The following is a 26,095-nucleotide window of genomic DNA, read 5'->3' as shown; positions in this document are numbered from 1 at the left end:
GCGTCTGACAAACGCGAGTAGAGGAGAGCCGATCGACTGCTCTCCTGAAAGGGGGCGTCTGTGCTGTCTATCAGCGCAGCCCCCCCTTTTGGATCCCACCCAGGACCACCAGGGAAGCCGCCCAAGACCACCAGGTATGCCCCCCCCCTAGGTCACCAAGGAATGCCAATCTGTGCCCAGGCAGCTGCCAGTCAATGCCCAGGCATCTGTCAATCAGTGCCCACCCACAATGCCTACCACCGCCAGTGCCACCAGGGATGCCTACCAGTGCCATATATCAGTGCCCATCAGTGCCACCCATAAGTACCCATCAGTGCAGCCTTTTCGGTGCTCACCAGTGCCACCCATGAGTGCCCATCAGTGCCGCCTATCAGTGCCCATCGTCAGTGCCACCTAATTGGTGTCGTCTTATCAGTGCCTGTCAGTGCCGCCTTATGAGTGCCCATCAGTTGAAGGAGAAACCATACTTATTTACAACATTTTATAACCAAAACAAACGAAAAACCTTTTTCTTTTGGGTCTCTTTTTTTTGCAAAAAATTAAAAAACGCAGAGTTGATCAAATACCACCAAAAGAAAGCTCTATTTGTGGGAACAAAATTATAAAACTTTTGTTTGGGTACAGTGTAGCATGACCGCGCAATTGTCATTTGAACAGCGACAGCGATGAAAGCTGAAAATTGGCCTAGGCAGGAAGGTGTTTAAGTGCCCAGTATGGAAGTGGTTAATGAAGGTACAACATTTAGCAACTTATTGCTACACTTCTCTTTTATACCCTGTAAAAATGCTTTGCTATACAAGTGCTTTGGATTATAAGCATGTTTCTGGAACGAATTATGCTCGCAATCCAAGGTTTTACTGTAAATAATATTAGACTATTTTTAGTGCTATTCAGCTCCTGGCAGTTGCTCCGGGTCCCCATGAAGTACAGTGGTGGTCAATAAGAATTCTCTATAAATTTGTTATCAGTGAAGGGAACTCTACTTACATTGGTGGTCAATGAAGGGTTCCAGTACACTGCTGGTCAATGTGAAGAGCTCTCCATACATTGGTGGTCAGCGAAGGGGTCCCAGTACACCGGTGGGCAATAAGAAGAATTTTCCTTACATTTGTGATTAGTAAATGTTATTCGGCTATTTTTAGTGCTGTTCGGCTCCTTGCAGTTGTCCCAGGTCCCTATGGATTTTAGTGGTGGTCAATAAGAAGAACTCTCCTTACATTGGTGGTCAGTAAAGGGCCACAATACACTGGTAGTCAATGAGAAGAACTCTTCTAATATTGGTGGTCAGTGAAGGTCTCCAGTACACTGCTGGTCAATGAGAAGAACCTTCCTTACATTGGTGGTCAGTGAAGGTTTCCAGTATACTGGTGGTCAATGAGAAGAACACTTCTTATATTGGTGGTCAGTGTAGGGCCACAATACACTGGTAGTCAATGAGAAGAACACTTCTTATATTGGTGGTCAGTGTAGGGCCACAGTACACTGGTAGTCAATGAAAAGAACACTTCTAATTTTGGTGGTCAGTGTCCAGTAAACTGGTGGTCATTGAGAAGAACTCTCCTTACAATGGGACTCAGTGAAGGGCCAGAGTACACAGGTGGTAATGAGAAGAACTCTCCATACAATGGGGCTCAGTGAAGGGCCAAAGTACACAGGTGGTCAATGGGAAGAACTCTCCGTACAATGGGGCTCAGTGAAGGGCCAGAGTACACAGGTGGTCAATGGGAAGAACTCTCCATACAATGGGGCTCAGTGAAGGGCCAGAGTACACAGGTGGTCAATGGGAAGAACTCTCCATACAATGGGGCTCAGTGAAGGGCCAGAATACACAGGTGGTAATGGGAAGAACTCTCCATACAATGGGGCTCAGTGAAGGGCCAGATTACACAGGTGGTAATGGGAAGAACTCTCCATACAATGGTGCTCAGTGAAGGGCCAGAGTACACAGGTGGTCAATGGGAAGAACTCTCCATACAATGGGGCTCAGTGAAGGGCCAGAGTACACAGGTGGTCAATGGGAGGAACTCTCCGTACAATGGGGCTCATTGAAGGGCCAGAGTACACAGGTGGTCAATGGGAATAACTCTCCATACAATGGGGCTCAGTGAAGGGCCAGAGTACACAGGTGATCAGTGAGAAGAACTCTCCATACAATGGTGCTCAGTGAAGGGCCAGATTACACAGGTGGTCAATGGGAAGAACTCTCCGTACAATGGGGCTCAGTGAAGGGCCAGAGTACACAGGTGGTCAATGGAAAGAACTCTCCATACAATGGGGCTCAGTGAAGGGCCAGATTACACAGGTGGTCAATGGGAAGAACTCTCCATACAATGGGGCTCGGTGAAGGGCCAGAGTACACAGGTGGTCAATGGGAAGAACTCTCCGTACAATGGGGCTCAGTGAAGGGCCAGAGTACACAGGTGGTCAATGGAAAGAACTCTCTGTACAATGGGGCTCAGTGAAGGGCCAGAGTACACAGGTGGTCAATGAGAAGAACTCTCCATACAATGGGGCTCAGTGAAGGGCCAGAGTACACAGGTGGTCAATGGGAAGAACTCTCCATACAATGGGGCTCAGTGAAGGGCCAATATACACAGGTGGTCAATGGTAAGAACTCTCCGTACAATGGGGCTCAGTGAAGTGCCAGAGTACACAGGTGGTCAATGGGTAGAACTCTCCATACAATGGTGCTCAGTGAAGGGCCAGATTACACAGGTGGTCAATGGGAAGAACTCTCCATACAATGGGGCTCAGTGAAGGGCCAGAGTACACAGGTGGTCAATGGGAAGAACTCTCCATACAGTGGGGCTCAGTGAAGGGCCAGATTACACAGGGGGTCAGTGAGAAGAAGTCTCCATACAATGGGGCTCAGTGAAGGGCCAGAGTACACAGGTGGCCAATAAGAAGAACTCTCCATACAATGGTGCTCAGTGAAGGGCCAGGGTACACAGGTGGTCAATGGGAAGAACTCTCCATACAATGGGGCTCAGTGAAGGGCCAGAGTACACAGGTGGTAATGGGAAGAACTCTCCGTACAATGGGGCTCAGTGAAGGGCCAGAGTACACAGGTGGCCAATAAGAAGAACTCTCCATACAATGGTGCTCAGTGAAGAGCCAGGGTACACAGGTGGCCAATAAGAAGAACTCTCCATACAATGGGGCTCAGTGAAGGGCCAGGGTACACAGGTGGTCAATGGGAAGAACTCTCCATACAATGGGGCTCAGTGAAGGGCCAGAGTACACAGGTGGTAATGGGAAGAACTCTCCGTACAATGGGGCTCAGTGAAGGGCCAGATTACACAGGTGGTCAATGGGAAGAACTCTCCGTACAATGGGGCTCAGTGAAGGGCCAGAGTACACAGGTGGTCAATGGGAAGAACTCTCCATACAATGGGGCTCAGTGAAGGGCCAGAGTACACTGGTGGTCAGTGAGAAGAACTCTCCGTAAAATGGGGCTCAGTGAAGGGCCAGAGTACACAGGTGGTCAATGGGAAGAACTCTCCATACAATGGGGCTCAGTGAAGGGCCAGAATACACAGGTGGTCAATTGGAAGAACTCTCCATACAATGGGGCTCAGTGAAGGGCCAGAGTACACAGGTGGTCAATGGGAAGAACTCTCCATACAATGGGGCTCAGTGAAGGGCCAGAGTACACAGGTGGTCAATGGGAAGAACTCTCCATACAATGGGGCTCAGTGAAGGGCCAGAGTACACAGGTGGTCAATGGGAAGAACTCTCCATACAATGGGGCTCAGTGAAGGGCCAGAGTACACAGGTGGTCAATGGGAAGAACTCTCCATACAATGGGGCTCAGTGAAGGGCCAGAGTACACAGGTGGTCAATGGGAAGAACTCTCCATACAATGGGGCTCAGTGAAGGGCCAGAGTACACAGGTGGTCAATGGGAAGAACTCTCCATACAATGGGGCTCAGTGAAGGGCCAGAGTACACAGGTGGTCAGTGAGAAGAACTCTCCATACAATGGGGCTCAGTGAAGGGCCAGAGTACACAGGTGGTCAATGGGAAGAACTCTCCATACAATGGGGCTCAGTGAAGGGCCAGAGTACACAGGTGGTCAGTTAGAAGATCTCTCCATACAATGGGGCTCAGTGAAGGGCCAGAGTACACAGGTGGTCAATGGAAAGAACTCTCCACACAATGGGGCTCGGTGAAGGGCCAGAATACACAGGTGGTCAATGGGAAGAACTCTCCATACACTGGGGCTCAGTGAAGGGCCAGAGTACACAGGTGGTCAGTTAGAAGATCTCTTCATACAATGGGGCTCGGTGAAGGGCCAGAATACACAGGTGGTCAATGGGAAGAACTCTCCATACAATGGGGCTCAGTGAAGGGCCAGAGTACACAGGTGGTCAATGGGATGAACTATCCTTCAGTGAAGGGCTCCAGTACACTAAACATTTTAGAAAATCCTGGATAACAACCATGAAGGAAAGTGCAGTTTACAGCACACTTGCCTCTCCAAAACTCCAGAGACTGCAGTGTTCTGCTGTACTGACGGCAATGTAGAGGCTGCCGTTGCTGATCCCTGGTCTGAAAATGCTAGCTGCCTGGGTCTCTCTGGCTTCAATACTTTGAGACACAGACCCGGAACAAGCACGCGGAGCAGACCTGGAGATCTGACTTTGCTTTGACCTGAGTTAGCCACTGAGTTCGTGTTCAGGATTCCAGGAGAGCCAGGCAACTAGCATTTTCAAAAGGAGACCTATAGGTGTGTGTGAGTTGCAGAGGAGTAATACAGAAAAAGGAAAAGCCAAAGGCTCGCAAGATTTTAATTCAGACCATAAAGATTTCAGCAGCTTCTCATGTGATATCCTACAAGTATAACCCTGTGCTGCCATCTGATTATAATGGATCATTGTCTGATCATTTCCAGCCTGCATGATCCCGGGGAGGTTGTTTGACATCACAGATAACAGTAAAAATGTCAAACCTGCCACAACAGTGGATGGCATCTTCTGACTGCAGATCACTTTCCAGGAAAATGACCCAGTTTGTCTGGATCTTGGAATGAGAGAAGTAAGCCCTCTGCTGGAGTCACCCAAAGGGAACAGTGTGGATCAGTAATGGCTCGCCATCTAGTGGTAGAAAGACAGAAAGCAGTGTTCCTTGCAGACCTGAAGACTTTTTCAGGCACGTTCACCAAGGAAACTATATATTGTATTTTCACAAATTGCATATTTTCAGTTATTGCAGAGCTGATAGTAATATTTAATATGACTTTTAAATTGAAAGGTCTCTTGTGCTTCATCTCCTCTTATTTGATTTTGTCATTGAGATTTCAGTGCAGCTTTGTTTGATGGTTTTGGCGCACATTAGGCAGGCACCACAACATTATCGCATGAAATTCTCAGCGAGATCTTCTCATCGCTTCTAGGGCTTCTTAAAACATTTGATACTGTTGCATCTAAATGGGCTGTTTGTAGTAAAATCCCAGGTGTAGGGTCCCTTTCACACTGGGGCGGCGTCGGCGGTAAAGCGCCGCTATTTTTAGCGGCGCTTTACCGTCAATTTTGCGGCGCTATTCGGCTGCTAGCGGGGCTAAGGGTTAAGAAACACTGCAAAGCGCCTCTGCAGAGGCGCTTTGCCAGTGGTATAGCCGTGGTGCCCATTGATTTCAATGGGTGGGAGCGGTAGAGGAGCGGTATACACACCGCTCCAAAGATGCTGCTAGCAGGACTTTTTTTACTGTCCTGCTAGCGTACCATTCCAGTGTGAAAGCCATCAGGGCTTTCACACTGGAGAGACAGCAGCGGCTGTTTCAGGTCGCTTTGCAGGCGCTATTTTTAGTGTTATAGTGCCTGCAAAGCGACCCAGTGAAAGGGGTCTTAAGCCCCGTACACAAACGGAATTTCCGATGGAAAAGGTCAGATGGAGTTTTTCCATCGGAAATTCTGACCATGTGTATGCTCCATCTGACTTTGTTCCGAAGAATTCCATCGGAGTTTAGATCGAGAACATTCAGTCGGAATTCCGATGTGAGTTTGGCTGGGTAAAAGCCTGATCCTGTGTACAGGGCATAAGACCCAGCCAAAGGCGGCTCTTTAATTAGGCGGTCGCCTAAGGCCTCGCACTCACAGGGGCCTCGCAGCCACCTAATTTACCTGTGGTCAATCACCAGGGTGGCGTTCCACTATTTCCGGTGCTGTCCTATGCTTTCTGATCATCACTGTCACTTCTGAATACAGAAGCCTGGCTTCTGCAGAAGTGACAGCACAACTCTCCGGGTGGTCGCACTGAACTCTCCCTTCACTAGTGCCAGGCATCCATCCAGACACTTTACTTGCAAGTTGCTGGCGCCCACAGCATCTCCCACGCCATGACAGTTGTTGCCTGCCAGCCCAGAGTAACAGAGCCAAGGGCGCTTTTCCCAGGCGCCTCCTTGGCTCTGACGTGTCTAATGACAGACCACACGAGGAGGAACCTGGGAGAAATAACATCGTCCCTGCTGACCCTCCTCTCCTATTTATCCCATGTGATTGGCGCAGTACACATCCCTGAACCACACAAGCAACAGCAGTAATAACATGCTCTGGTTCGGGGGTTCTTCCTTAACCCCTGCAAAGGGCGTGAGTGGGGCCTCATGTTTAAATTTTGCTTAATGCCGCGTACAGACGGTCGTTTTTTTGTGATGAAAAAAAAGCGACGTTTTAAATCATGAAATAAAACAACGTTTTTGAAACATCATTTTCAAAAACGACGTTGCCTACACACCATCGTTTTTTCACAATGCTCTAGCAAAGCGAGGTTACGTTTCACCACTTTTTTTCCATTGAAACTAGCTTCTGGGCATGCGCGGGTTTAAAAACTTCATTTTAAACATCGTTTTTTGCTACACACGGTCAATTTCTGTGAAACAAAAAACGACGTTTTGAAAAACGACACAAAAAATTTGAGCATGTTCGAATTTTTTTTTGTCGTTTTTCAGAAGACATAAAACAACGTTTTCCCCCACACACGATCATTTTAAATGACGTTTTCAAAAACGTCGTTTTTTTCCATCACAAAAAACGACCGTCTGTACGTGGCATAAGGCTTCACGAAGCCTAGAGCCGCCTCTGGACCCAGCACATTTTCATACTACTGTGCTCTCCAGGCTAGTGGTTCTCACCTCCTGTCCTCAGGACTCACTAACAGGCCAGGTTTGCAAGATAACTGAAATACATTACAGGTGAGATAATTTGCTGCTCAGCGATTGCAATATTCTAGTCTGCATCTCCCCAAGGTAATACATAAAATTTGACCTGTTGGTGGGTCCTGAGGACAGGAGTTGAGAACCCCTGCTCTAGACAGTATACAGATTTCAGTCAATCTGAGCTATTAGGGGAGCAGTAAAGCACAATAGCTGGGCAGCATTTCTAAAAAGAAAGCACATCATGCAATTGTATTAAGCAAGTATGGTTGACACAACCCCAATTACAAAAAGGTTGGGATACTGTGTAAAATCTACATAAAAAAAAAAAAAAGAATGCTATGATTTGCAAATCTCATAAACCCATATTTATTATTCCCAATAGAAAACATATATAGGGCCAGATTCTCAAAAGAGATACGACGGCGTATCTCCAGATACGCCGTCGTATCTCTGAGTTGCGCCGTCGTATCTATGCGCCTGATTCTTAGAATCAGTTACGCATAGATTTCCCTTAGATCCGACAGGCGTAAGTCTCTTACGCCGTCGGATCGTAACTGCATATTTACGTTGGCCGCTAGGGGCGTGTACGCTGATTTACGCGTCGAAATATGTAAATCAGCTAGATACGCGAATTTGAGAACGTACGCCTGGCCGACGCAGTACAGTTACGCTGTTTACGTTAGGCTTTTCCCGGCGTAAAGTTACCCCTGCTATTTGGTGGCGTAAGTGCGGCGTACCAATGTTAAGTATGGCCATCGTTCCCCGCGACAACATTTTAAAATTTTACGTTGTTTGCGTAACTCGTCCGTGATTGGGGCTGGACGTAATTTACGTTCAAGTCAAAACCAATTCGTTCTTGCGGCGTATTGGGAGCAATGCACAGTGGGAGATTTCCACAAACGGCGCATGCGCCGTTCGTGAAAAACGTCAATCACGTCGGGTCACAGAACATTAACATAAAACACGTCCCACATTTGAATTAGATGGGCTTACGACGGCGGATGTACGAGAATCTGGCCCATAATGTTTAAACTGACGAAATATACAATTTTGAGAAAAATATTTTGGAAATTTTGCAATAACAACCCTGTAAACATCTGGGAACTGAGGAGACAAGTTGCTGGAGTTTCGGGGAAGGAATCTTGTCCCATTCTTGCCTGATATAGAATTCTAACTGCTCAACAGTCCTGGGTCTTCTTTGCTGTATTTTCTGCTTCAAGATGTACCAATTATTTTCAATTTGGTAAAAGGTCTGGACTGCAGACAGGCCAGTTAAGCACCAGGACTCTTCTACTACGAAGCCATGCTGTTATTATAGATGTAGTATGTGATTTAGTGCCCATTCACACCTGAGCGTTTTGTCGCCTGAAGCGCGACGCTCCAAAAAGCTAGAGGGGAAAAAATACATTATTCTCAATGGAGATGGTTCACATCTCCACTCCAAAACGCCTGACGCCGAACGCCTGAAGCTCAAACAAGTTCCGGGCTCTTTTTTGTCGCGCAAATTGGGCGTTTTTGAGCGCTTGTATTTCCCATAGAAAGTAATGGAAACGCTCGATTCATGCGCGCCAACGAGCGTTTGCTACGGGCGTTTTGTCGCTTTAATCAATAGAACATTTCACCCAGGCAGAAGATAAAAAAAAATTGAATTTGCATTTGAATCGCACTGCCCTTGCGATCCGCAGCGGGTGTCAGTGCAATCTGAAAGGACATCCCAAACGCAGGTTGCAAACACAATGTGTTTGCCCGCACCAGATCGCATGCAAAGCGACCAAGGGTTTTCGGTTGCAGTGCAGTTTTAAAATTGCTGCATACACGTCTTTGGTGTGATTTTAACTAGGGCTGTTACTGATCAAAATTTTTCTGTTCGATTAATCGTTTTTTTTTTAAATCGATTAATCGACTAATTTCGATTAATTATAACGTACATACAGATCCAACTACTTTTAGCTGATCTCCTTGCAGGCTGATTCCCAGTGCAGCTACCAACAACTGGAAAAATGGATAGCAGGATACACAAAACACACAAAGGCAGCGCTCGATGGGAATAGCATTAACACTTTTATAGTCTTCAAGTAGGTAACCAAATAAATATTGCACTGGAGATAATATCGATGTAGCTGCATACATAAACTGTAAAAATGGTGCGAGTAATACCAAACGGTATCAAAAGCAGACAATAAAACATGTAGCCAAGTATGATACTGGTATAAAAATGTGTACAACGATACCACTGCTGAATCCAGATGAGGAGAGGTTAACATCAGTCAGTCGGCATGTAGATGTCCCATGAAGGGAACTATCACAACTCCCAGTGGATGGTTGTAGAATCCCAGGTTGATAGAGGGAAGTGATAGAGGGAAGTGTAACGGCCCTTGCGTGTGGCAGATAGTGAGGTCCCGCCGGCATGCAGATATGAAGGCACAGCAAAGGAGCGCTTCAGATGGACACAGCAAGCCCCGCCGGTGTCCGTGACGTTACTGGATCTCCGATGGTACTCCCTGAAGGCCCAGAAGCCGGCGGAGAGGTGAGTACCAATCAAAAGAATTTTAATCGATCAAAAATATTTTGATCGATCAAAAAAATTAAAGATTAATCGATTAATTAAAAGTTAATTTGCACAGCCCTAATTTTAACCCATTCAAAATGAATGGGCTCAAATCGTACCGCACTGAATTACATGTGAATTGAACAGGAATGCGATTCGCATGCAGTTCATAGTGTAAACCAAGCCTAAACTTTGGTGATTCCTAAATTTCGTAAGAAAAAATGCGGAGGGAGGACGAGTGCGGTCCAGGGAGCACAGTTTTGGAACTCCCTGCCTCTAAAATTAAGGCTTGAGAATGATCTTTTTAAGTTCAGGAAGCTTAAAAACTGAGCTTTTCAGTCTAGCCTATGGAATTACATAGGTTTTTATAGTTCTTGATCTGCTACTATTTTAAATTTGATCTGTTCCGCTGCCTGTGTGTGTTTTTTTTGGTTGTTGCTGTATTGTTGTTCTCGGCGCATCGAGGCCTACGGGTAACTGACTGCGTTTTGTACTTTTTTTTGTACTTTTAAGAATTTTAATAAATAAATAAATGAGCTTTTTGACCAGATAAAACGGCACCGTTTCTGGATCATGTTCAGATGCTTCTTTTTTGCATGATGGAGCTTTACCTCGCATTTTGGATGGCATGGCAAACTGTTCACAGACAGTGTTTTTTTTTGGAAGTATTCCCGAGCCCATGAAGTGATGTCCATCACAGAATCATGCCAGTTTTTAATGCAATGTCGTCTGATCTTTACTTGTGAGACATTTTGATGCTCTATTATTTTCTTTTTGTAACAAATTATGTTACTGATTTGTCAGCACAAATGGCTCCTAATATGAGGTCTGATGTTCTGATGAATACAATAACAGGCAACACACAAGCTAATTAAATCTGAATTCCAGAAAACAAAAACAAACAAAAAAAAACATTAAACATTAAAAGATAACGTTGTGTTTTTTTTTTTTTTTTTTTATTATTATTTTTGCCTTGTTGTCAGTAGAGTTGATTTAGCTTTGTGTGCAATTTTTCTTCTGCCACTCTGAGCTCTGCTGTACAGTGACCTGAAACAAAGTCAAATGCAGGTGCTTCCTCAGCTTGCAATAAAAAATCATTTTAAAGCTGAACTCCTAAGATATGCAAATATTGTCTAAATATATTTGCCATGTGTATTCTTATATGGATCTTGGTGTGCTTTGTTGCAGTGGCGGCTGGTGTTCAACATTTTTGGGGGGGGCGCAAACAAAAAAAAACAAAAAAACATCAATTGCAGCCTCACTGTGCCCATCAATTGCCGCCACTGTGTCCATCAATTGCCGCCACTGTGCCCAACAAAACAAAGCCACTGTGCCCATCAAACGCAGATACTGTGCCATAAATTTTTTGCCACTGTGCCATCAAACGCAACCACTGTTCCATGCCATCAATTGTCACCACTGTGCCATGCCATCAATTGTCGCCACTGTGCCATGCCATCAATTGTCGCCACTGTGCCATGCCATCAATTGTCGCCACTGTGCCATCAATTGTCGCCACTGTGCCATCAATTGTCGCCACTGTGCCATGCCAAACGCAGCCACTGTGCCATGCCATTGTCGCCACTGTGCCCATCAATTGTCGCCACTGTGCCATGCCAAACGCAGCCACTGTGCCATGCCATTGTCGCCATTGTGCCCATCAATTGCTGCCAGTTTAAACCAGTTCACCGGTGAACCTGATTGGCAGAAATGGGTGTCAGTGTTAACCAAGGAATGCACACCCTTTGCGTCCCCATGTTAACTATCAGAGCCGCTGGCTCTGATAGACACTTCCACAGCCAACCAGCTGCCGTTATGGCCGGCGCTCTCCAGGGGGCTGTCCATCTGAATAGTGGGCGGCAGCGGCAGCAATACATAGATTCATGCAATGCATGAATCTATGTATTGTTTTCAGTGGCGGTGCAGGAGCGAGAGTGGGCGGCGCTCCTGCGCCCTCTATGGACGCACCGCCACTGCTTTGTTGTGTGTTTGTTCCAGATCGGTGCAGTAATCCAGTGTGGAATAGGAGCTTCCAGTAATTAAAAAATACTTTGGAAATTACAATAAGATGTTAAAAACTTATATGAGATTTGGGTGATTGGGTTTACATGTGTAAATTTGCTACAGAGCTTAGCAAACAAGGTAAAGCTTCATTTGCTTTTACATCATTGGATGATTAGAAATCAGCAGAGCTTCCCCCTCATTTCAGAGCTTCCCCTCAGACTTGAAGTGCACAGTCTATTTGCTTTTAGTAAATCCCCATCTGTGTGTGTTGTGACAGGTTGGGGGTTGCTTAGCTTATTGGTAGTGCAAAACAGTGAGTTTACTCCACACCAGAAGTGTCTTTTCAGAGCTTTTTCTGCCCACTGTTGTTTAAAAGAAAGCCAAGTTCATAAATGATACTCATCCAATGCAAGGGGTTCTCATGATCAATATGACAAAATGTAGAATTCAGCCTCATGGCTCTTTTTCGCAGCTCTACCGCTCAGGTCGCATGCCTAGGTCCTCCATTCCATAACACACAGTCCCAGTGCTTGTGCACACAATGCTGTACCTTTGTCAGCTTGGCTTATTATCCTGCAGCTACCCGCTGCTCTATTTCTCACAGGCTCGGGCCTTTGTCTGTCCTGACCTGGACAGTACGGGGCAACATGGACCCCTCACAGCTCCCTTCACACACTAACCCCCTCAGGAGGGTTTGGCACTGACCTCTAACTCTGTCTCTGAGGCTACTTTCACACTGAATGCGTTTTTCAGGCGGTTTAGCACTAAAAATAGCACCTAAAACCTGCCTCTTATGCCTCCCCAATATTAAAGCCTGAGTGCTTTCACATTGGGGCGGTGCACTTGCAGGACGGGAAAAAAAGTCCTGCAAGCAGCATCTTTGGGACGGTTTGGGAGCGCTGTATACAGCGCTCCCAAACCGCCCCCGCACATTGAAATTAATGGGCAGCACTTCGGAAGTGCCAAAACACAGTGGGGTAGATTCAGGTACGAATTGCGCCCTCTTACGGAGGCGCAGCGTACCGTTTTAACACTGCGCCTCCGTAAATTAACTGCGCTACGCTTCATTCATGAAGCAGTAGCTACGTAATTTGCGCGGGCGCTCCTTAAAAATGCCCGGCGTAAGGGCGCGTAATTTAAATGATCCCGTAGGGGGCGTGGATCGTTTAAATTAGGCGCGTTCCCGCGCCGAACGTAGTGCGCATGCTCCGTCGGGAAACTTTTCCGACGTGCATTGCGGCAAATGACGTCGCAAGGACGTCATTTGCTTTAACGTGAACGTGAATGGCGTCCAGCGCCATTCACAATTCACTTACGCAAACAACGTAATTTTTTTAAATCGCGACGCTGGAACGACGGGTATACTTAGCATTGGCTGCCCCTGCTTATAGCAGGAGCAGCCTTACGCGAAACCTGACGAACGCAAACGACGTAAAATGCGTACGCAGGGCGCGCGTAGGGTTGTGAATCGGCGTTAGTATGCAATTTGCATACTCTACGCTGACCACTACGGGAACGCCACCTAGCGGCCATCGTAAGAATGCAGCCTACGATACGACGGCATAAAAGCCTTATGCTAGTCATATCTTAGGCTGCAGTCGGCGTATCAAGCTTCCTGAATCGGGAGCAGTCGATACGCCGGCGCAACTAAGCAATTGCGCTGCGTAACTATGGTTACGCAGACGCAATTGCTTACTGAATCTACCCCAGTGGTGCTTTTAACCCTTTCTTCTGCTGCTAGTGGGGGTTAAAAGTGCCCCGCTAGCGGGCAAAAAGCGCCGCTAAAACAATGGTAAAGCACCGCTAAAACTAGCGGCGGTGCTTTACCGCTAACGCTCGGGCGGCCCCAGCAGGAAGGGGCCTAACATAAACCCAGAACACGCCCCGCATCATTAGTGTGCCTGTTTCCTGCAAAATCTGGCCCAGACTGCTATGTTAAACAGTGGTGCATCTCCAAACATGTGAATATCATCAAAAAGTTACTTTATTTCAGTAATTCAATTCAAAAAGTGAAACAACATATATTATATAGATTTATTACACAGAGTGATATATTTAAAGCATTTTTTTTTGATGATTATGGCTTACAGCTAGTGAAAACCTGAATTCAGTATCTCAGAAATGTTTTATATTACATAAGACCAATAAAATAAGATTTTTAATATAGAAATGTTGGCTTACTGAAAAGTATGTTCATGTACAGTATATTATGCACTCAATAAGTCAATAGTTGATCGGGCTCCTTTTGCATGAATGACTGCATCAATGCGGCGTGGCATGGATGGGATTAGCTGGTGGCACTGCTGAGGTGTTGTGGAAGCCCGGGTTACTTACTGATAGCAGGCTTTAGCTCATCTGCATTGTTGGGTTTGGTATCTCTCATCTTCCTCTTGACAATACCCCACAGATTTTCTATGGGGTTTAGGTCAGGCGAGTTTGCTGACCAATCAGGCACAGTGATACCATGATTATTAAAACCACGTATTGGTATTTTTGGCAGTTTTGCCAAGTCCTGCTGGAAAATGAAATCAGCATCTCCATAAAGCTGGTCAGCAGAGGGAAGCATGAAGTGCTCTAGAATTTCCTGGTAGAGGCCTGCACTGACTATATTTTGTGGCTTTGTTTATATGATCTCTGCCAAAGCAATTTAGAAACAAAGCCAACCAATAAGCAGCTGTGCCTGCACACATCTTCTCTCCTTAAAGTGTTTGTTAATCCCTCACCCCCTCCTCTCTGCCTGTCAGCTCTTGTTGCGTGTCTCTGTCTCCGCCCCCTGCCGCTATTAGTACAAATCCCAAACCTTTAAATGGTCACTGGCAACACCTCTATGATACTCAGGCATAGCACACTATATATGTTTTTACAATTAGGCCTGTAAATACCTATTTAGAGCCATCTTCAGGCCGTTCACATGACTCGCTGACGCTTTACAGTGCCAAAAAAGGCTTCTGCAAGAGGGGTTGCGTTGCCATGTGATCTCCCCGGCTGACGTCCGAGGGAGATCTCGGCCACTCCTGCAGAAGCCATCCATCAGAGCTGAAAAGAGTCTGCGAGTCACGTGAGCGGCCTAAAGATGGCTTTAAATAGGTATTTACAAGCCTTGTTTTTAGAAAACACATATACAGTGTGCTATGCCTGAGTATCATAGCGGGGCTGGCATAGGCTTATACTTGTGCCTTAACAAACACTTTAAAGCGGAGCTGCAGCTTGATCATGTTTATTAAAAGTCAGCAGCTCCAAAAAGTGTAGCTGCTGACTTATAATAAACACACACTCGCTTGTCCCAAGGTCCAGCAATGCGGCCGCCAGAAGCCTCTGTTCTCTCTCCCGCCTGTCCATGGCGCCGGCATTGCAAGTGTGGGCACCCGGCTGTGACAGCTTGCGGCTTCACAGCTGGGTGCACACTGCACATGCACGAGATGCGATGCACGTCCTGAATGGGCGGGCAATCTTCTGGGACCTAAAGATTATAGGGAGGGAGGGGGAGTGGAGGAGTCACCTAGGTGGCACGGCGGAAGTGGGAGCTGGATAGCTATCAAAACTAGGTACGTCGGGGGGGATCAGTATACCTTTAAAGCAAAAGTTCCACTTTTGGGTGGAACTCCGCTTTAAGCAGAGATTACATGGTCAATGCCATAGCATTAGTCTTGTGACCTGCAGTGAAGCAGGGAAACTCTTATGCTGCCTACACACGATCGTAAAATCCAACAAGAAATCCATGGATTTTTTTCAGACGGAATTTTGGCTCAAACTTGTCTTGCATACACACGGTCACACCAAATTCCGACCGTCAAGAACGCGGTGACATACAACACTATGATGAGCCGAGAAAACTACAGTTCAATGCTTCCGAGCATGTGTCGACTTGATTCCGAGCATGCGTAGGATTTTTCTCCGTCGGAATTGCATACAGACGATCAGAATTTCCGTCAAGAACTTTTCCCGTCGGAAAAATTGAGAACCAGCTCTCAATTTTTTCTTGACGGAAATTCCGACAGAAAAATTCCAATGGAGCCTACACACGGTCGAAATTTTCGACCAAAAGCTTGTGTAGCGCTCACCCCCGAAGGAGCCGCTGATTAGTTTGGGATCGGCTTACTGAGTTACCTTCTTGACTTGGTCTAGGGGTGATTTCTGTGAGTGTGAATAAAGAGCAATAGCTAAATTCAGGTAGAGTTAGGCAGGCGTATCAGTAGAAACGCCGACCTAACTCAGAATCTGCGCCGACCTATGTTTAAGTGTATTCTCAAACAGAGATACGCTTAAACATATCTAAGATACGATGGCTTGCGCTGTCCTATCTTAGGTTGCAATATTCAGGCTGGCCGCTAGGTGGCGCTTCCATTGCGGTCGGCGTAGAATATGTAAATTAGTAGATACACCGATTCACGAACGTACGCCCGGCCGACGCAGTACATTTACGCCGTTTAGGTAAGAGATAGGCCGTCTAAAGTTATTCCATCAAATAGATGGAATAGTAATGTTAAGTATGGCCGCCGTTCCCGCGTCGAAATTCGATAATTTTGCGTAAGTCGTCCGTGAATAGGGATTTACGTCGTTTACGTCCACGTCGAAATCAATAGGCCTGTGCGGCAGACGTAGCCGCAATGCATACTGGGAAATGTAGGCGCCTGGCGCATGCGCAGTTCAAAAGAAACATCAATCACGTTGGGTCAAGCCTCATTACCATAAAACACGCCCCCTCAGACAAATTTGAATTAGGCGCCCTTACGCCTGCCCGCTTTAGGCTACGCCACCGTAATTTAGCAGGCAAGTACTTTGAGAATCAAGTACTTGCCTCACTAACTTACGGCGGCGTAGCCTAAACACGCTAAGCTACGCCGCCGCAAAGTTGCGGCAATCTCTCTGAATCTAGCTACAAGTGTCCAGACATCAATTCAGTTTTCAATGCTTTATTCCAAGGCCCAACATGGCCAACATCAACATGGCACACGACAGAAAAAGGTTGATGAGCGTAGAGAAACTTTAGTATTAGGCCTTGGATATGAAGAGAGAGCAAGCCTGCTCTCAGCAATGATATAGCTCAATCCGTCGCCACCCCAATCAGGGTGGGTAAAGTGCCCTCGGACAGGCGGTTATCTCAGGTCTGGCAGCCTGAGCGTTACTTGTGGATCACTGGGAGGAAACAGACCTCTGCCACAGGCCGGACAACTTGGGATTTGTGAGATCAATTTGAGCAAATCCTCCCAGTTAGTTCAATCAGTGTCACCCACTGACAGCTTGAGCATACCTGTCATATGGTGTGGTGACCGGATCCCCGATGGTTCGTCTAGGCCTCCTGGACAACCTCTAGTTCTAGGTTCCCCCGAGCCAATCCCCCATCGCACAGCCTCCAGCTTAGGATCCTCTCAACAGAAGGTTGGGACCCAGCAAGTCGCTGGGGCCCCTCTCAATGTCAGGATGAGGCTCTGCATGGTGGACAACCTCAGCGAAGCAGGCCACGGTGGCGGGGCCCATGGATGCGCGTGCCCTGAAGGTGGGTACCGCACCTGGAACTCGGGCCCCACATACAACAACCCGCCAAAAGCGGCTGCCCCAGATATATCCCCCTCCCAGCACGCCCAACGAGGGAAGAACTCCTCTGATGGGCTGCTGGGAGAAGGTGGGTCTGTCAGAACCCCTCTAGCGCCAACTGCCACCCAGGGGTGATAACATACCCCTGGAGCGCAGACTGACCTACAGGACCGTTTCTGAAGTGGGCAGCAGCCTGAGTTTCTATAAATCACGAATGGGAGTAAAACTAACCCTTCCATTCCCCACTAACTTTAGTGTAGCACCCGCACTGAAAGTAAGGGGGGCGCTACACTCACATCTGACTTTTCTAGTCGGAATTTCCAATCGTGTGTACGTGGCGTTACTGGAATGATATCTTTATCTAATATTATTTATTTTTCCAGGAGTAATTCTATTAACCCAAATTTATGCTGATCGCATGATGTAGGTCCACCACTACATCAGCCTAATAATAGGTACCCTTTGCCTTTTGTAGGAGTAAAATAACAGTTGAACCCCCCCCCCCCTGTAATCCTCCCTGTGTGTGTTCAAATAAACCCTATACATAAACCTAAATGTGTATATATAGTATGTATATACAAGTACCAGTTAGAACACTGAGTCGGTAAAATTACAAATCTTCTAACCTCTCCGAATAAAGAATGGATCCCGAGGGCAATGTATTTATATTCTTTGTAATATCAAAGAAAGGCTGTGATTGTACTCTATAGTTATGTACCCAGAATGATTCGTATTGAAATAAAAGGTTCTAGCATCCAGAGCCGCGGTCCAAGCTAAACTTTACACAGCAGCTGCTGCCTTGTTTTAGCCCAGTCCAAAAGAAATAATGATGACTCAGAGAGCTCTTTGTCCTCCAACTCCACAGAGTCCCGTGAATTCTGATTTCCATGTACCTGCTTGCTAGGCTGACTTCATACGCCAGTTTAATATATCGCCATCTGATACAGTGACTTGAAACAAAAAATAACCTTTTAAGACAGCATGATGTAAACAGTCCGTCTTTGTCTTGGCAGGGGCTGAAACTGGCTTTTGGTTTGAAGAACGGCCCACCGCCTAATATCACGCTAGTGTCATTTCTCGCAAAAAAAAAACTGCAAACTACCATTATAAAGATCTTTTGCTAAAACATTACCATTGATATTCGGCATGCTGAGGCTTGCGTATCATTTTAACAGACTTCATGGGACCATTGACTTTTAAAATAAGGTTGTTGCATTAGGTTAGGAAGGTGGTCGACTCTGTTCGTCAATATTATGCCGCGTACACACGATCGGTTAAACCGATGAGAATGGTCTGATGGACCGTTTTCATCGGTCAAAACCGATCGTGTGTGGGTGCCATCCAGCATACTAGCGCGAGCTACAGTATATATTTTATTTTTTTGCACCGTACCCACAGTTTAATCCCGTAGTTAAGTTTCAGACTCCCCGCGGGGAGTAGGCGTTCCTATGCAGAGGGGAACATGATTGACGGCCGGCTATGGCGCGTCACGCTTCCCGAAAATAGCCGAAATAGGACTTGGCTCTTCACGGCGCCTGCGCAGTCAGCTCCTAGTCTGTGCGCAGGCGCCGTATAGCGCCGTGAAGAGCCGGGTCCTACTCCGGCTATTTTCGGGAAGCGTGACGCGCCATAGCCGGCCGTCAATCATGTTCCCCTCTGCATAGGAACGCCTACTCTCCGCGGGGAATCTGAAACTTAACTACGGGATTAAACTGTGAGTACGGCGCAAAAAATAAAAATAAAGGCATACTGTAGCTCACGCTAGTATGCTGGATTTCATGGTAGAAATTTGTTTTTTAGGGTGAACCACCGCTTAAACTTGTTTTAAAATTAACCGATGGATTCCTAACCGATAGGACACAATTAAAAAATTAAAAATCCAGGCATGCTCAGAATCAAGTCGACGCATGCTTGAAAGCATTGAACTTCGTTCTTTTCAGCACGTCGTTGTGTTTTACGTCACCGCGTTCTGACACGATCGTTTTTTTTAACCAATGGTGTGTAGGCGCAACGGACCATCAGTCAGCTTCATCGGATGGACTGATCGTGTGTACGCGACATTAGTGTTCTAAATTAGAGCCCGAATGCACTTTTATTTTAAAAGCAGCAAAAAATATTCCAATAAATTGCATCAAAACAAAAGGTGTTCAATATTTAAAGAGGAGGTCGGGGGGGAAAAAAATATTAAAAGTCAGTAGCTACACATACTGCAGCTGCTGGCTTTTAATAAATGGACACTTACCTGTCCTGCTGTCCCTCGATGTCAGCAGTACGGTTCCCGGCGTGAAGCCGAAAGGCCAGGAACCCTACTGCGCATGCGCCAGGCCCCGCTCCTCTTTCCTATTAGCCCGGTGGCTAGGGGAGGAGTAGGAGGGAGCCCAGAGGTGATGTCACTGCCGCGTCACTGCCGACAGGTATCCTGGCACCGGAGGGGGGAAGGAATCCGATGAGCGGAAGTTCCACTTTAGGGTGGAGCTCCGCTTTAAGGTCTCAATTTAACTCCAGCTGCAGCAAGAGACCAGGAGATTCCTGTGACTAGATTCCCAGGTGACCACATGTAAAAAAAAATAGCGTTGCTTCAATGCCTACCATTCATGCTTTTGGTTCTCCCACAATGGGTGCCAGCCCCTCTCTAGGAGCATGTCTTCACCCATGGAACAATCATAATGGTAAAATTAAGGAACACACAACACACCGATTAACCACATCCGCTGATAAGCTAACAGAGGCTTCGAATACATCTTAGCCACACCCTACTGACGCATTTCAACCTGAATGGGCTTAGTCATAGAGGTCATCGTTGCTTAAATGCCTCCTATGCATCCTTTTGGTTCTCAGTTCCACCTGAAAAAAAGCCCTGAATATGTCTACTCAATAAAACTTTATTATGTAAAAACTCTAGTTTATAGTAAAATATAATATTATGTTGTCTACTTTTTAACCCCTTCAATACAGGGCTTTTATACCCACCTCCACACCGGGCCTATTCTGTCACTTCTCTCCTACATGTACAAATCATCATTATTTTGCTAGAAAATTACTCAGAACCCCCAAACATTATATATGCTTTTTTAGCAGACACCCTAGGGAATAAAATGGCGGTCATTGCAACTTTTTATCTTGCACGGTATTTGCGCAATCATTTTTCAAACGCCTTTTTTTTTTGGAATAAAATCAATTTTGTTAATAAAAAAATAACAAAACCGTAAAGTTAGCCCATTTTTTTTGTAAAATATGAAAGACGATGTTACGCCGAGTAAATAGATACCTAACATGTCACGCTTTAAATTGGGCACACTCATGGAATGGCGCCAAACTTCATTACTTGAAAATCTCCATAGGCGACACTTTGAAAAAATGTACAGGTTACCAATTTAGAGTTACAGAGGAGGTCTAGCGCTAGAATTGTTGCTGGCGCTCTAACGCACGCGACGATATCTCACATATGTGGTTTGAATGACGTTTACATACGTGGGCGGGACTTATGTGTGCGTTCGCTTCTAAATCCAAGCTACGGGGAACAGGGGCATTTTACCTTTTTTTTTTTTTTTTACACTTTTTTTACATTTTTATTTTGATCACTTTTTTTCTTATTACAAGGAATGTAAACATCCCTTGTAATAGGAAATGTGTGTGACAGGTCCTCTTTAAGGAGAGATGCAGGGTCAATAAGACCCCACATCTCTCCTCCAGGCTGGAAAGCATGAGATCATGAAAAAAAAAATCACCGATTTAATGCTTACTAGCCGCAATTGCGGCTTTGTTTACTTCTGGGTACCCGGGTGTGACGTCATCACATCGCGCCCGGGCCTCCGACTGTCATAGAGATGACTGGTGAGCATCTGCTCACCAGTCATCTCTATGCTTCCTATCCGGCACTGGGGGATTCTTTCTCTGGGTCCACGATGGCACAGGAGAGCCCGGATGGTGGCGGGAGGGGGGGATGTCCCCTCCCGCCGCCTATAAGAATGATCTAGTGGCAGAACCGCCGCTATGATCATTCTAATGGTGCGCAGGCTCGCCACCGGAACACAATGATATCTGAATGATGCCTCTAGGTGCAGGCATCATTCAGATATCACCGCACAAAGTACAGGACGTCATATGACGTCCACCCGGGATAGGAGATCTCCTTTGTGGACGTCATATGTCTATGTGCGGTATTGAAGTGGTTAAAAAAACAGCTCTTGATACAATACTCACCTCTTATCTGGAGATGTTCCCTACAGAAACTCCAAGGTCCAGTGCTGCTTGTCTTCACTTTTGCATTATAACCTCATTGTTCAACCCACTTCCTGTGGGCTCAGGCTGTCATGGACCCTCCCTCTAGACTAGGCATGACGTTGAACCACCCCCTCGGGGCAAACGGTATCGTCACACTGGTCTGGGCTCACAGGACAATGAGGGTTATTTATAAAAGGCAAATCCACTTTGCACTACAAGTGCAAGCTACAAGTGCAAAGTGTACTTGAAATTGCACTTGGAAGTGCAGTTGCTGTAAAACTGAAGAGTGGATCTGAAATGAGGGGAAGCTCTGTTGATTTTATCATCCAATCACGTGCAAGCTAAAATGCTGTTTTTTATTTTCCTTGCATGTCCCCCTCGGATTTACAGCGACTGTACTTCCAAGTGCACTTGTAGTTTGCACTTGTAGTGCAAAGTGGTTTTGCCTTTAGTAAATAATCCCCAACGTCTCAAAGATGTCATTACATAGAGATTGTTGTTTTCTCAGCAAAAATTTAGTTATTTATGCCACTGCAATTTTAATTAATCGTCAATATTTTATGTTTTTAGGATATGGAATTTACGTTTACACAAATTCATTTTTCCGCTATGAAGGAGAATGGAAAGATGGTAAAAAACACGGTAAGCTTTATTTATTTTTTTTGCTATTATTTTATTAAACTTTTGCATTTTATTTTATTTATTCTTTACTAATTTTAACATTTTCTTTTCATTTTTAAACAAGCCAAATGTGTGTCCTTTTGAATTTTCCCAAAGAGTATACAATTTGTGGAGAATGCGATACCAGCTTGATGAAAGTGCTGCTAAGAAAAATCCAATAAATACTAATGATGCAGAACTACTACAATTAATTATATTAAATAAAACGCAGTGCCTACAGCGCTGTTGCTATTTTGCTCCAGGACAATGTGTTTTTATTTTTTTATTTTATCAAACCATTATTTGAGGTAATTCTGCCATTTTAAATAGTTGAAAATTTAAAGTATAGGTAATATCTGAGCCCTTTTGGAAAAAATTTTTTTTTTTTAAATTTAAAAAAATAAGACAACAGTAAAGTTCAATTTTTTTTTTATATTATGAAAGATAATGTTACGCCGAGTAAATTGATATCCAACATGTCACGCTTCAAAGTTGCGCCCGCTCGTGGAATGGCGACAAACTTTTACCCTTAAAAATCTCCATAGGCGACATTTAAAAAATTCTACAGGTTGCATGTTTTGAGTTACAGAGGAGGTCTAGGGCTAGAATTATTGCTCTTCCTCCAACGATCGCGGCTATACCTCACATGTGTGGTTTGAACACCGTTTTCATATGCGGGCACTACTCACGTATGCATTCGCTTCTGCGCGCAAACTTATTAGGACAGGGCACTTAAAAAAAATAATGTTTTCTTATTTATTTTACTTTCTTTTTTTTTTACACTGTTTTTAAAAACAATTATAATTTGGGTCACTTTTATTCTTCTAACCTATTATCCCTTGTAATAGAAAAAAGCCTGACAGGTCCTCTTAAATATGAGATCTGGGGTCAAAAAGACCTCAGATCTCATATTTAGACTACAATGCAATAAAACATTTTTTTTATGTCATTCTAAAAAAATTAAAAAATTGCCCTTTAAGAGAATTGGGTGGAAGTTTTGACGTTGCTTCCGCCCTGCAGTGATATGTAGACGGGTGGGGGCCATCTTCCCCCTCACTCGTCTCCATACCCAGGCAGGGGGCAGACGCCATTGGCATCCGGTAAGCGGAGGAGGGCACAGGAGAGCGGCGGGAGCCCTCTTCCGCCGCCGATAAATGTGACCTTGTGGGGTATCCGCTGCAGAGACCACTTTTATCTGGAAGAGGACCGCCCGCTGAAGAAGAGGATACCGGGGTTATGGTAGATAGCTGCTACCATAACAACGGTATCCCTCTTTAAACAGCCAATGTATTCCTGCGGCGGGCGGTGCGATGTGATGGGGGCGTGTTTTATTATGTAAATACGTCGTGACCCGACGTAAACAATGTTTTTTTCAACTGCGCATGCGCCGTCCGTGGGGGTTTCCCAGTGCGCATGCTCCAAATTAAACCGGAACAAGCCAATGTTTACGACGGTGACGTCATTCTACGCAAAGCCCTATTCGCGAACGACTTACGCAAACGACGTAACATTTTTAAAATTAGACGCGGGAACGACGGCCATACTTGACATTGGCTGCGCCTCATATAGCAGGGGTAACTATACGCTGTAAAAAAGCCGAACGCAAACGACGTAAAAAAATGCGCCGGACGTACGTTCGTGGATTGCCGTATCTAGCTAATTTGCATACTCCACGCGGATTTCGACGGAAACGCCACCTAGCGGCCAGCGGAAAAATGCACCTAAAATCCGACGGCGTACTAAGACTTACACCTGTCGGATCGAGCCCAGATGCAGTCGTATCTTGTTTTGTGGATACAAAACAAAGATACAACGCGGGAACTTTAAAATTACGCGGCGTATCAATAGATACGCCGGCGTAATTCGTTTGTGGATCTGGCCCATAGTATGTAGTAGCATATAACTAATTCCTGACTGGTTACACACTAACCGGAATCAAGTATCAGTGAACCTTACAAGCTGTCATATATATCGCCTATTGTATTTATATATGTACACGGGTGGTTGCGCTCACAGTTTCTTTCTTTGTGTCACAACGCTCCAGCCTGTGTCTTAGAATAAGAGGGAGGCGAAGCCTCCATTAATCTACGTGTAATATCCCACCACCACTGGCCCAGATTCAGAGAGCAATTGCGTCTGCGTAACCATAGTTACGCAGCGCAATTGCTTACTTGCCCCGGCGTAACGAGTTCTCCTGATTCAGAGAGCTCGTTACGCCGACTGCAGCCTAAGATATGCGTGGCATAAGGCTCTTATGCCCTCATATCTTAGGCTGCATTCTTACGTTGGCCGCTAGGTGGCGTTCCCGTTGTGGTCAGCGTATAGTATGCAAATTGCATACTAACGCCGATTCACAACATTACGCGAGCCCTGCGTACGCAGTTTGCGTACGTCGGGTTTTGCGTAAGGCTGCACATGCTAAAAGCAGGGGCAGCCAATGCTAAGGATACCCGTCGTTCCCGCGTCGCAAGGTTTGAAATTTACGTAGTTTGCATAAGTGAATCGTGAATGGCGCTGGACGCCATTCACGTTCACTTTGAAGCAAATGACGTCCTTCCGACGTCATTTACCGCAATGCACGTCGGGAAAGTTTCCTGACGGAGCATGCGCTCTACGCTCGGCGCGGGAACGCGCCTAATTTAAATGATTCCAGCCCCCTACGGGATCATTTACATTAGGCGCCCTTACGCAGGGCATTTTTGAAGAGCGCCCACGCAAATTACGTGGCTACTGCTTCATGAATGAAGCGTAGCGCAAATAATTTGCGTAGGCGCAGGGTAAAAATGGTACACTACGCCTCCGTAAGGAGCGCGCAGCTGTACCTGAATCTACCCCACTGTGTTTAGTTGGTTAGTGGGCATGGAGGAGTGGGCTGTCATTTACCACTGTCTATACGCCAACATGTGTGACTCTAGTCACATGGGCTGCTTATATGTAATAGTGGGGAAATGCTCAGCATGGAAACTCACTGAAAACTGAGCATGTGCAGAGTTGTCACCATAGCCGCATAATTCCTAGCTTGATTAGGGACATGAACAGAAAGTGGAGATAGAGCAGCAGGATCGATCAGGTTCTTTGCAGACTAAAGAGAGAATCCAATAGTGACTGAGTGAGTATGTACAGCATGTATTGATGTATTGCATTTATTGATCGTTTTTTATGATGTGGGCTTAGTGACACTTTAAATCAATCACTCATTCCTATGACACAAAATGATAGTCATGTGATCCCTTCCACAGTCTTGTGATTGTTCCCAGAGTCAATCATGCTGAGGGGGGGGGGGATCTTACTTAATTTGGGCACCTGAAGGTTCAATGCTTGCCATAGTTTCATCGATCGATTCCATAAGCTCATTAGGTAATAATAATTTTAATTACAGGCCTTCAGGGAATATATCCTCTGTTTGAACTATACAGCTGCCCACTTCATAAAAATGCTGTGCATCACAAGACAAGTGGAAAAACATATGGCAAATTGAATAATCAATACATTTTAACATATAAACAAGAGCAAGTCATTAGAGGCAGTAATGAGTAGCACTTATCCCTTTTTATTGCAGGTCACGGGAAGCTTTTATTTAGAGATGGAAGTTACTATGAAGGGGAGTTTGTGCACGGAGAAATTACTGGAAACGGACTGCGTTACTGGGCAACATCAGGTTAATTCTTTTTCTCTTTGACTTATTCAAAAGCACTTCCAGACAGCAAGTGAAACCATTCCGTAAACTACAAAATTTTATACCTGAAAGTGTAACATTTTAACCACTTAAGCCCCGGACCAATATGCTGGCTAAAGACCCAAGGGGTTTTTACAGTTCGGGACTGCGTCGCTTTAACAGACAATTGCGTGGTCGTGCGACGTGGCTCCCAAACAAAATTGGCGTCCTTTTTTCCCCACAAATAGAGCTTTCTTTTGGTGGTATTTGATAACCTCTGCGGTTTTTATTTTTTGCGCTATAAACAAAAATAGAGC

The 26,095-nt window shown here is 45.6% G+C and overlaps 1 protein-coding gene across 1 annotated transcript in view; it reads left to right on the top strand.

The window, feature by feature from the left end:
* The window catches only part of MORN1 (MORN repeat containing 1), a 472,343-nt gene that overhangs the window by 7,697 nt on the left and 438,551 nt on the right, over positions 1 to 26,095 (top strand). Inside the window, exons 2-3 of the mRNA XM_040325902.1 lie at positions 22,034 to 22,105; positions 25,683 to 25,781. Of these exons, the coding sequence (XP_040181836.1) occupies positions 22,034 to 22,105; positions 25,683 to 25,781 (171 nt within the window). The remainder of the gene's footprint in view (positions 1 to 22,033; positions 22,106 to 25,682; positions 25,782 to 26,095) is intronic.

The sequence above is a fragment of the Rana temporaria genome, chromosome 10 (genome assembly GCF_905171775.1).
Source record: "Rana temporaria chromosome 10, aRanTem1.1, whole genome shotgun sequence".
Classification (NCBI taxonomy): domain Eukaryota; kingdom Metazoa; phylum Chordata; class Amphibia; order Anura; family Ranidae; genus Rana; species Rana temporaria.
The sequence above is the reverse complement of the archived record's forward strand: the minus strand, read 5'-3'. Positions and strand labels throughout refer to the sequence as shown.